Here is a 13,964-nt window from a genome sequence, read left to right on the forward strand (position 1 = left end):
GTATATACGGCGGACTCGACCATCCGGTCCCCCAAGGTTTGGCAGGAGCCTACCCAACGCCGTGGAGAAGCGCTTCACCTTGGGGCAAGGACATTGAAGTGGTGTCCAAACTTCCACTCGCCGTCCAGTAGGAGACCGAGATATTTAAGCCGGTTCCCCACCGAGATAGAAGTACCTCCCACCCGGATATGAGTCCTTGGCGGTTTCCCAGAGGATTTACTGTGAAAGTAAAGAGCCTCGGTTTTTTGAGCCGCCACTCTAAGACCCATACCAGTGATGTTTTGTACCACGGCTGCCACCGCTGTTTCGGCCTTGGCTGCTGTATCCCCCAGCTGCTCCCCGCGGCCAGCACTAATGTGTCGTCTGCATAGCAGATGGCGTGGCAGCCACGAGGGAGAGGAAGGCAAAGGACTCGGTTGTATGTGAGATTCCACAGTAGGGGAGCTAAGACTGACCCCTGCGGAACCCCGCATCGAATTTCCCGTCGGCATTGGAGTCCGTCTTGTGTGACGAACTCCAGGCTCCTATCCCGGAAATATTGTCTGATGATCTCCACAAGGTAGGGAGGGACCCTGTATCGCAACAAGGCATCCATTACTCTATCCCAGGGCAGGGTGTTGAAGGCGTTTGCGATATCTAGTAATACCGCAAGTGCCACCCCGCCCCCTTCCACGGCTTCCTCCGTGAGGGACGTAACACGACTAATCGCATCCACAGTCGAACGTCCCTCGCGGAAGCCATATTGCTCCTCGTGGAGACCACCCTCTCGGGATATATGTCGAACAAGTCGGTTTGCAATGATCCTCTCAAAGATCTTGCTGACCTCGTCCAGCAGGCATATTGGTCTATATGCCGACGGGGTTCCTTCTTCCTTGCCTTCCTTGGGGAGCAGGACCAATTTAGCCTGCTTCCATTGCTGGGGGAAAGCGCCATGTCTGAGGCATTTATTAAATATGTACCTCAGACGTTCTCCCAGAAAGTCCAGTGCCCAGACCCATATCTTTCCAAGCACGCCGTCAGGGCCAGGAGCTTTTCTTGATCTTATTCTTTTGACGGCGCGCTGAAGTTCGTTGCTGGATATCTCCTCGTCCTCCTCTAGTTCATAAGGTCCCCCCAGGCCGGGACCCCAGTTGAGTGTGGACTCCTAAACCACTAGCGGGAAGAGGGTGTCCACAACATTCCTGAGGACGGGAGTATCCAGGGATTCCGTGACGGGGGGCGTGTCCAGTTCCTATACTTATTCAGAACTATTCTGTATGGACGCCCCCATGGGTCCGTGTTGAGGGATGACAGTAGCTCATCCCAACAACTGGCCCTGGACTTACTGATAGTGGCGCTAAGGGCGCATCTTGCGGCCCTATAGGCAGCCAAGGCCTCCTCTCGGATCTCCGGGTTTCTTCTTCTGGGAATACGAAAGAGGGTGCGTCGCGCCTGGACAGAGGAGCGCCTTAATTGCGCTATTTCCTCCGTCCACCAATAGACGGCGTGACGTGGGCGGAGGACCCTGGCGCGTGGCATGGCTGCGTCGCAGACTTCGCGCATAACGCCCCGCAACCATTCCACATCCAGGTTAATGTCCCGCCTTTCCTCTCCCTCCGGGATACCCCACAAAATGGTCATTAAGGCCTCTTCTAGTTTCTTGGGGTCCAGCTTTGTGAGGGTCCACCTACCTGTGTCCCCGCCTCGAGGTGGATGATGTACCCAGTAATGCACGGCGTCCAGGACAAATTCAATGTATTGGTGGTCCGAAAAGGTTTCCCCTCTCGAGTCACCCACCACGCGCCATCCCCGCACCATCCTCTTGGCCCCCTTGGAGCCGATCGTTATGTCCACGATCGACTCCTCTTGGGGCCGGACACATGTGCTCACTCGGCCTTCGTTAATAACGTGAAGGCCGACCGAATTCACCCACCTCACCATGGTAGTTCCCCTGGTGTCCTGCCTCGACTCACCCAGTGCCGGAGACTTGACGTTAAAGTCTCCAGCTATTATGAGTGGATCGGCAGGGAGTATGTTTCTGACAACATCCCCCACTTGTTCAAGGAGTGAGTCAAACTGGGCAGGACTTCAACTAGGGGGGACATAGCAACTAACTATTGTTGTGGACCCCCACTTTGCTGCAACATATCCGTTCCCCTTTCCAATACATTTGAGAGGGGGGGTGTTATTTGTTGCAGCACCGACCTTGATTGCCGCCGTGCCTCTTGCATTCCCCAGCCACGTAAGCTTTGCTGGGATCTTATAGGGCTCAGCAACAATGGCCAGCCCGATGCCACGCTCAGCCAGGCTCTGATAAAAGAGATTCTGTGCCTGACTGGCGTGGTTTAGGTTAGCTTGGAGAAACCTGACCGCCATTTATTTTGGGTGATCAAGCTCCTCCGGCTCTGCCTCTATCTGCGTACCCTCCCCATCATCTTTCGACAGGGGGTATCCTCGGGCTTTTTTTTAGAGCCTTTCCTTGGTACCCTCTGCTCGAGGGGTTCCCCCTCTTATCACTCCCTCTTTATCCGCGAGGACCTCTCGCATTCGGCTCGCCAATGCATCCGCCTTCTTTTTGTTGTCCGGACCCCCAACCTCAAATAGTTGGACACCGGTAACTGCCTTTCTGGCCTTCAGGCCATTAATTTCGAGACTGGCGAGGTCTATACTGTCCATCGCCAGTCTCAGATTCTCCTTGTATTGGCCGGATGGGCATGTAAGCACCATCGCAGTTGTACGGGGAACTCTCCTACGTCCATTTTTCCCTCCCCTCTTTTTTGGTTGGGAGGGAGGATTGGACGTCGCAGGCTTAGGTTGAGGGCCCTGTGGTTTATTGCCTGGCTCCTTTGCCTTCGCCTTAACATTCGTGGTTGCCGGAGCCCGATTGTCACCTTCTTTGGTGGTTTTTTTGCGAGCTTTACGCTCTACCACCTCCGACCATTTGGTAAGGAAAAACATCCATCGTCCGGATAAGCCTAGTCGCGAGGAATCCCCAGAAGCTTAGCTTCTGAAATACGCGACCGGTCAGGCGAAAGGTCCGACCACTCTTAGGAGCCGCGACCCCGTTTGACGTAACAATATATATAAGAAGAAAAGGAAAAAATTTTTATAGGCGCTTAACGCTTACTATGTCTACTTAACAGGTGGCCTATGGCGTCAACGGACGGCGACTAGTGTCAAGCGGAGGCGCTGGACGTGACAAAGTCCTGTCCTTTAGAAAAAGCCCCTCTCTTCCACCTGATCCTGACTCTGACTCTGACGAATCTCTATTTTCAATGCCACAACCACCTGGCCAAACCTCCGTGGAAGTTATTCCCCATACTCTCCCACCTGTAATAACGCATCCCAATATGCCTATAAATAAACCAATTTCTGACTCAATGATTATTGAAGATTACAATAGTAATGAGAGCGTTATTAGTAATAAAGATTTAGAAACAAGCAGCGATGAAAGCGACACAGAGTTAATGCCAACTGATATTTTGCCATACGTAGAAGTATCCACTGACTCTAAAGCTAAAGTTTTAATAAGCCGCGACAGATTGTTAAAACATAATGATAATTACGTAATTTTTATAACTCTGAACGGTAAACCCCTTGATAACGATGTAAAAGAGTTATAAGAAGCTAATCTCCTACCTACATACAAAGATATAACCTATGAAAGAGCTAAGAAAATAAATACATTACGCTCTAAGACCTTAATATCTTTACCACTAAAACTCAATCATCGCACGTTAATAGAGCCAGACAAGATTAAAAATTGTATTAAATCATTAACAGACGTTTTAAATAAATTACAATTAGAATCTATCTCAATTAAGAATACTAACTTTTTTGATAATATCCCTTGGGCTTATGTAGAAAAACAATTAATTAAACATGTAAATGACATTAATATTCGCGTAACTATATACAAAGAACTTATTCAAACACCAAATATAGAAAACAGATCAGCTCTTATCCGCGAATACCACGATTCAGCAATAGGTGGACATAAAGGAATAACTAAGACTTACAATCGATTACGAACCTTCTATTACTGGAATACAATGAAAAAGGATATTCAAATTTTTATCCGGAATTGTCGAACCCGTCAATTAAAAAAATTAACTAGAGTAAAAACTAAACAGCCTATGATAATCACCGACACTCCCGGATCGGCTTTCGACAAAGTATCAATGGACATTGTAGGTCCATTACCCATATCCGATAACGGAAACGTTTACATTCTCACTATGCAAGATTTACTAACAAAATATTCAGTCGCGGTACCATTAAAAGAAGCCACATCATTAATAATCGCCGATGCCTTTACTAAGAATTTCATATGTGTTTACGGTGCCCCACAAGCCATTTTAACCGATCAAGGATCTAATTTCTTAACGGTCTTAATGAGAAACTTAGCAAAAAAGTTTAGAATCAAACAATATCATACTACCGCGTATCATCCTCAATCTAACGGATCAATAGAAAGGTCTCATCACGTCCTAACAGAATATCTGAAAACACAAATTAACTATGACTCAAATTGGGATGATCATCTTACCCTAGCAATGTTTTCATACAATACAAACATACATGAAAGCACTAAATTCTCCCCTTTTAAATTAATTTTTGGAAGAATAGCACGATTACCTTCATCTAACACTATAGTGGAAGAAAATATAAACCCTACATATACCGAATGTTTAACAGATTTATTTAATCGATTGCGCGACACGCAAGAAGAAGCGCGGCAAAATTTAATTCAATCCAAAAACAGAAGCAAGCACTACTACGATAAACATATTCACGTACAAGAATTTAAATAGGGAGATTACGTATTCTTATTGAAAGAACCAACTAAAGGAAAATTCTCTGATCAATATATTGGACCCTTTGAAGTACTTGAAATATTGCCCAACAATAACGTTGTGACGTCCCGTCAAAAATTTCAAATTGAATTTTTCAAAATATAAACGTACCGCTAGAAATATGAACACAAGGTATGAGATATACATATATATCTCAAATTGAACTTAATACAATATTTAATCGAGCATAGTATTATATAGCTATTAAATTGGACACTGCTTACATAGAAGTATTAACAAAATAATACTGATCCTTATCAGTAAAGAAATAAAAAAAAACTGTAATCATTAGACTACTATATATTAATTTTCCAAATAAAAGTTAAAATTCTCTCTACTAAAATATATGGAAATAAAATACTACTGTAATATCAGAATCGTTGAAATTCAATAAATAAATTACGCGATCGTAACAGAAATACTTGCAAATTAATATAACAAAATTAACAATCGCTTTATAAATCTTACATTTTCATAACTATAATGAAAAGGAAAATAATAAGAAAAAAAAAGAAATATTATTCAGTAAAGTACATTTCAAAAGATATACGCACACTAGCATTCAGAGATATATATATATATATGCAAATCCATATAAGTTAATATATTTAATAATATTAATAAGCTGATTTTATATATCAACATGTAAATCTACTTGGAAGACTTTCTCTTAATGTAATTGATGAAAAAGTAATATTCTAAAAAATAACGTATGACAAGTATTACTATATATATATATATATATATGTTTATATATATATATATATACATATATATGTAAAGGAGTGCTAGTCTCCTATGCTAAAGTAAAACCATAAGGAATCACGATAGAAAGGAATTATAAATTAAAAATAACAGTATTAAATTGCATTAATTAAACCTTCCATATAGATACTATAATAAAAGCAGATATGTCAATATGAAATATGTGATACAACAAGAGAGAAAATTAAAGGAAATTCAAATATAAAAGCATAAATTAATAAGTGAAAAGAAAAATTAATGATGAGACATAATAACTTTGAGAATAAATATTAACTCTTGCTATAGTTAAATTAATAAGTCTCTCTTGCTGTAAAAGGAATTATAATATAAGAGTGCGAAATTATTTTATAATACAAAGAGCCTTTCATTCGCATGATGACGCAATAGACGACGGCGAGAAAGACTCAGTGAAATCGAATATTATTCTTATCTCTTGACGCAGAGACCCGATGAAACCGAATATTATTCTTATCTATTGATGCAGAGACTCAGCGAGACTAAATATTATGTCAACGCAGAGACCAGTGAAACCGAATATTATTCCTATCTCTCGACGCAGCGACTCGACGAAACTAAATATTATAACAACGTGCTTTTTGATATTCACCGCTGAATATCAACTTAAGATTAAGAAGAGCTCGCCGCTTCTGACGTCTTCGAAGGCGGAGAGTTCCCTCACCAAGATCAAGAATCCATCTCCACCGGACGAGTAGCCAACCCGGGAAGTCTTGGATCCACCGGACGCCTAGAGGAAGGTGACCCGAAAATGGGGACGGACCGCAGAACGTCAGTCGAGTTTGCGGACAGAGCCAGTCGCTCACCATCAGTTAAACAGTTCAGTCGCATTATAACATCCGGAATGACCAATCGCTAAAAAATCATCAACCTAATAAGTCATTTTTCAATTATCATCATAATAAGTCGCATTATAACATCCGAAGTGACCAGTCGAAAAATACCATCATAACCGTACAATCGCTAACAACTCGTCATCTTAATAAGTCACTTCAACATCTCTCCGAAACGTTAGTCCGAAGTCGTGAAAAGTCGTCTCTGTCTTTATACATTCACTGCGTCCTAAAATCAATTTTAACTTAATTTTCGTCAGCTACTTTGTGTCGTCAAGGTAGATCTTTAATAATACTTTACTTTCTCGTCTTCGCGACTCGTCTTATATTATAATTTAGAGCTTCGACTCACTCTACATTATAATTTAGAATTACTACTTTATTGTTAATTAATTTCTAATTTCTGGTACAGTGCGGTTGTACTTTTTACATTCGAATTGTGACCAACATTTGTAATCATTACTTGCAATCTCTGTAAAATCTTCAAGCTTTTAAAATACATAGTCGCTTATTTCAGAATATTCACAAGTTCATTATTTTAATATAGTGTTCCTTCACCCCCAACCAGTATTTACTATAATTAATTTAATATCGATAAAATATTTAACGTACGTCTGGATTTTGAGCGTTAGCGAGACCCGTGCCTGGGATAGAGTAGAGTGACGTGCCCCTCGTGTTAGTTCGAGCAGAGCTGAGACTTAGTCGATGAGCTGCTTGAATGTCGCTTGATCCAGATTGTCAAACTGAAATGAATAACTTTTCAAATTAAAATAAAATTTTGATTATAATTTATAGTAAATGCCTGGTTCTCGTCGCGCCGGTAAACGACAAAGACAACTACGTGCCGCTTTACGCCGACAGAGACAAATTTCGAACAGTGATAACGGTCTCAGCCAAGTAGAAAAAAAAGACAAATTAACGTACCGGACAATCAAAGAATTGTCGTAGAACTTTTCGATCAGCTTCCTGCATCCGACTCAGTCGAAGTTCCCATTTTGCGAAGAACCTTCGAATTTATTGGCTGGCCTGGACCTTTGGTTGAAATCAAGCTGCATCCTGCCTCAACGTCTACCACTGACATCCCTGAGGGAGATCCACGAGTCCAGAGTACGAGGAAAAGGTCCAGGAAAATCAGCAAAACTAGTGACATTAATAGAGGTAAGTCACTATTTTAAATACATACACACACACGCACATATGATCAATCAAGAAGAATATTACTATTTTAATAAAAAAGAAAAACGTACTCATATTCCAACAAAATATAATAAAAAAGAAAAGAATTCCGAATTGAACCACTATTTATAACACATCGTGCTTAACATTTATATGACATCATATTACTCTAACAACTTTGATTTTGCAAAACAATTATAATTACAATCTAGACATATGCTTTTACGACTAATGCAATAAACTGTTCCACCTTCAAGCTCCGAAATAAAAATTTTATACAGTTAACTAGACATACATACAAGATATATATATATATATATAAGAGTGAGATATATATATATATATATATATATATATATATATCTCACTCTTTTGAATAACTCACAGTTCAGGCGATTGACACTTATAAAATTACAAATTGACTCACATTCTGATATTACTCTCAAGAATTATAAAGTTAAAATACTATATCAAGAAATTTGCAAATTTAGAATGAAATTAAATAATCGATCTATCAATGTAAGAGAATTAACTACTCGCTATACTTAATTTAATAATAAAAATAACGGAGCATCCCTTGCTTAATCTCTTCTTCCTATTTTCCATCGGAGACAGTGATTTTGAAACAGTAAATTATATCGCTGGCCTCCACCATATTCCAGTGTACATTTCTTTATATGACACCTCACCACACAGTGCTGAACCTGCAAAGAACCATACTCTTATTAACATATATATATATATATATATACTCTTATTAACATATATATATATATATATATATATATATATGTTAATAAGAGTATGGTTCTTTGCAGGTTCAGCACTGTGTGGTGAGGTGTCATATAAAGAAATGTACACTGGAATATGGTGGAGGCCAGCGATATAATTTACTGTTTCAAAATCACTGTCTCCGATGGAAAATAGGAAGAAGAGATTAAGCAAGGGATGCTCCGTTATTTTTATTATTAAATTAAGTATAGCGAGTAGTTAATTCTCTTACATTGATAGATCGATTATTTAATTTCATTCTAAATTTGCAAATTTCTTGATATAGTATTTTAACTTTATAATTCTTGAGAGTAATATCAGAATGTGAGTCAATTTGTAATTTTATAAGTGTCAATCGCCTGAATATATATATATATATATATATATATATATATATATATATATATATATATATATCTACATAAGAGCAATAACAATTTTAATAATCTTTTCTTATTACATGAATAGATGCATCAACGATATTTATGAAAAATAAAATATTACAACAGTTGACTTTCTCTTAAGGAAAGAGATATCTACATTCAATATAAATCCAAATCATTTAAATTTCACAATTTAACTTTGTTCTTCATATTAAAGCAGTCATTAATTAATGAGAAATTTGCTCTTACATTATACAAGTCGTAGATTAAAACTTTCAAAATCAGTATATATTTGGAATTGCTCCGACGGTGAATTCTACTATACAACAACAGTAAGTACGTAATCCCTCATAATTACTATCACGAACCACTATAATCCTTACCTCAATTCTAATATAATTGAAAATTTGTCAAATTAATCACAATCTATTTATAATTTCAAAATTGAAATTTTCTAATCATAATTATTGCTCCAACTTAAAATTGAATAAATTCAAAACTATTGCAGATATAATTTTAGAATTTTATTTTTTTTTTCTTTCATCTTTAATTGACTCAAGTGTCATTGTGCGTCACGTTCATTGCATACGCGATAATTGTCATGGTGTCATGGAGTTCCTAGAACTTCCTCAGCCTCTCGTTAGTCCCGAGTGAATTGCATTCTGACCACCAGACTATATCAAATATACAATAGCGGGATTCAACGCGTTTGCTTAACATTCTTAATCATTTTCAAATACATATGTCATAAATTTAATCGCTTTATTTCCAACTTTCTTAATTTTTTTCTTATCAAATAAAATAAAATAAATGAGGCCTCAGACAACTGATTCTAAAATTCAACAAAATCCCTTTGTTGACTCTGAAGTCATATTAGAAAGTTTAATCCAATTTATAGAAGAAAATAAAGAAAACATTATTTACAATTTAGATAATATCATAAAAGAGTTTTTAAATCAAGTCTCTATTATCATCATTCCAGATCAGTAAAAAAATCCCCCGATTTGTTAGTTTCTAGTACATATTGATCCTGCTCTCGGCGGAGCCCTGGGTATAGCCGATTTAGACAGATTACCCAAAAAACTAAATAGAGAGCAACCCTGTTATTGACACCTAGGTAGACGATAACAGCGGGTCACAGCACGTGACACACTATTCTTTTTCTCTTTATAGAATGAGCTTAAGAAACCATACTACTGGGCTACAATTCAACACAGCAATACAACCTAGCTTCGATCCAAGTCAAATACTTTCAACCTCGCGGTGCTATAAATCTTTTGGGTATAGACATCGCGTCAGGATTTGCTTACTGTACTCAGTGTTATCACATTTACCAACCACGATATCGAGATCAATATGAGTGGATAGTGTCACACCACTTGATCTCCGGCAAACACTTCCGTGTAATAATCTGCGCGCGGTGTAATACAGATATCACCATAGTCAAACCCGTAAATTAATGCGACCAATGTTTATTGAGGTTCTTAGAATTCATATTGTATTGCGATGAAAGACAAATAAATACTCTTCCTAATCCGCTCATATTACATGTAAACGGAGCTAGATACTACTAATTAAATTCAGGCAACAAGGTGCATCATTCAACGCACAATCAGCCAGGTCCCTCACCATTATCTTCCTCACACCCTTCCGTAGAAGCTCTTCAAAAATTATATACCGTACATTGTTTCAAAACTCGCTCCTATCAAAAAATATATGATGCACATGTCACTTTATGCGTCACATGTTATAATAAACTAATTCCTGAATCAGTAAAGTCATATTACCAGGAAACTAAGAGACATCAAGCGTAGATGGCACAAAATTCTACAGAAATAAATGTTATGCATGCGAAAATCACATGGGAACTATCCAACCTATAGCTCATTGCAATCCCTATATCAATAGGTATTTTGAATTCACTACTGAAATAGAGCAACTACACCGTACAATCCGCGATTATGAGGACCCTATAATATTAGCAGTCATCGACGACTAAAAGCTAAACACATATACACATGGGCATATAAAAATATTAGGTTAGATATAATCACAAGGTAGTAATACTAATATAAAAAAAAGAGAAAATATAACAAATAACACATAAAATACGAAAATAAAAAAAAAATAATAATATATAATGTATAATACAAATATATATATAAGAATAGATATAAAACAATAGACAATAGAGTTATGTATAAGTGCTCAGATTAAGAAATATATATATATATATACAAGTATCATCTTTTCAGTAGGAGAATCCATTCCTTGGAGACATTGGCGACCTGAGCCTGGCCTGGTCTATAATAATAATAATAGTAATAACTTTTGAATACATATAAAATAAATATATATATATATATTTCTACGTAGCAATAGTAATTCATAAAATGTGTAGACCTAAACCTTATAGATATAAGCCGCCTTATATTCTGACGCATTGTCCTGGAATATAATCGATATTGCGTCACTTGCTTCAGATTAATTCAACAAAATTTTCAAGCGTACGGACTTATACAATTCCATGGCATGTATAGTGGTATTTTTCAAGAAGAAAATTGTTATATTTGCGGAAATGATATAATTACTTATACTTCCGTAAAAGAATGTTCTACTTTCTTCATGCATTATTTAGCGATATGTTGCGTACTCAGAGGAAGAGAATTAGACCCAAATAATGTAGAAGAGTTGTATGATTGCGACAATACGGAAGTAAAGATACTATTAATGTATGAACCAACAAATGAGATGGAAATACCATGAAATAAAGTAAATATATATATATATATATATATATTATATTCATACAAATATACATGTATAAATAATAAATTGTATCTGCTTACTTACAGAAATGATGTATCATTTAGTATTATTATTCACTGCGCAAACCTCCCTCGCCCTTCTTGGTTTTGATTGCGGAGGGCGACATTTAAATATCATATCGGTTTCGTTGTTGGATGTGGGAGAATGCAATCTTCCGCATAAAACATCAAACTCTACGGATACTTATATCCAACTGCTTCAATTATCTGACTATAATCATGCATATATAATACAATGTAAGGTTGAAATTTCAAGAACTATATTACTGTGGCATGCACTCACATGTTTCCATCGTGCATAACGGACGTGCTGACTATATACATGAAACCGGACACTCACAGTGCAAACGAATGTTTCGTGATGGTACTCTTTCGCTAGGAGCAAGAGTTTTAATCGACGGCATCCGAGTCAACCAAATCGCCTCCTACAGCATCACCATGGCTGGAAGCGTAGGCAACGATGGAAAATGCAAAAGCACGCAGTATTCCGACCATTATGGAACATGGGACGACGTTGTCGTGCAAGCTGTCGCCAGAATATTAAAATCAACCTATGTCCCCGTGAAACTAAATACTGGAAAAATAATGCTAAAATCAGGAACAATTTGTACGCTCAGTGAAGGATTTTGCATCGATTCAGAGGATGGATATACCTATTGGGAACCGATGTCTACCTCTTCATGTAATTTTCATCAATACGACGTTCTATATGAAGGACCTGCTATCAAAACTACGGACGATACCAGTGAAGGAAAATCACCTATTGTATACAGCCTGACAACACAAGACATAACCTTCACTCTGACAAGAACACGGGAACAGCCACTGTGCGGATACACGCTTCGTACAGAGCATCCCAAACTCTTTACTGGAAACTAAAAAGGGAGACGTCTTCGCCGAAAGAGGAACAATCCCAATTGATAATCTTGATATTTTTGCATATATGAACTCGAAGTTTGTATATGTAGAAAAACACATACGATATCAAATGACATCTCTTTACCACAATGTCATTCAACAGAAATGCGAGCTGGAAAAAGATGTAATAACTAACACCTTATCATTTGCCACCTTACAGCCTGACGAATTCGCCTATCGATTAATGAAAGGACCAGGATACATGGCTGTCACTGCAGGAGAGGCAATTCATGTAATAAAATGTATTCCCGTTGACGCCATAATTCGGAGAACAAAAGAATGTTATGCCGAGCTCCCTGAAACAGTAAGGAACGCTTCACTATTTCTAACGCCAAAATCAAGGATACTCACCAAATTCGGGACTCAGAAGAAATGTAGCTTTGAACTACCAATACTCTACCGCAGAGATGATACATGGATCCAGCTCACCCCTGATCCACAAGTCATACAATTACCTCCACAACGATTACATCCGATGATTTCTTTGAGTTGGAAATACCTCACCCCAGGTCCATTAGCCATTAGTGGAATATATACTGAAAAGGATATAGAAAAGTTACGAGATCATATTATGTTTCCTGCAGAGAAACCAGCACTTCTAAATTTCATAGCCCGTGGGATGACAGGACAAGCTGTCATACCCGGAGAAGTCTCTATATACAGTCTGCTAGACGAGGAATCACTCCAGAAAATAGCTTCGAATATCGTCTCAAGAATTTGGGGTAGATTTGTAACCTTCGGATCAGCAACGGCCGGAATTCTAGGAGTATTCCTAATTATACGACTCATTAAATTGACTATTGACACAGCAATCCATGGATACGCCCTTCACACCGTGTACGGATGCAGTCTGCACCTGCTAGCGCCGTATGGAGTTCTCTCACACATCTCCTACTTCACTTAGCACGAGGATCCGTGAATCAACGAAGAATAGAGCCAGAAGAAGATCAATCTCCCCTGGAGCCAATGAGTCCCTCACCAGTAACACCGACAGCATCCAAAATCGAGTCAACTATCGTTAATGCAACAGCGGTAAATACAACCACCCCTATTCCCATTGTTTACACTGACCTTCGAGAGCGATTGAACGATATTGAACAAATCCCTCCGATAACATCGGGAATTCGTTCTTAAATAAGGGGGGGATGTGACGTCCCGCCAAAAAATTTCAAATAAAAATTTTCAAAATATAAACGTACCGCTAGAAATATGAACACAAGGTATGAGATATACGTATATCTCTCAAATTCGCGCAATAAAATATTTAATCGAGCAAAATATTATATAGCTATTAAATTGGATATTGCTTGCTTACATAGTGTTAGCAAAATAATACTGACCATTATCAATAAAGGAAATCATATAATTGCAACCATTAGACTACTTTACCATTTAACTCTCTAAATAAGAATTGAAATTTTCTCTATTAAAATATATAGG

At 38.1% G+C, this 13,964-nt stretch overlaps 1 protein-coding gene across 1 annotated transcript; it reads left to right on the forward strand.

Annotated features, from left to right (window-relative positions):
* Window positions 1-3,254: 3,254 nt before the first annotated feature.
* On the forward strand, window positions 3,255-13,658 carry LOC140675983 (uncharacterized). Its single transcript, XM_072910569.1, is given in 5 exon segments — window positions 3,255-3,545; window positions 7,342-7,606; window positions 11,986-12,371; window positions 12,457-13,384; window positions 13,387-13,658. Coding segments are annotated over 5 exon segments (2,142 nt in total).
* The last annotated feature ends 306 nt before the right edge of the window (window positions 13,659-13,964 follow it).

The sequence above is a fragment of the Anoplolepis gracilipes genome, unplaced genomic scaffold (assembly GCF_047496725.1).
Source record: "Anoplolepis gracilipes unplaced genomic scaffold, ASM4749672v1 Contig26, whole genome shotgun sequence".
Lineage (NCBI taxonomy): Eukaryota > Metazoa > Arthropoda > Insecta > Hymenoptera > Formicidae > Anoplolepis > Anoplolepis gracilipes.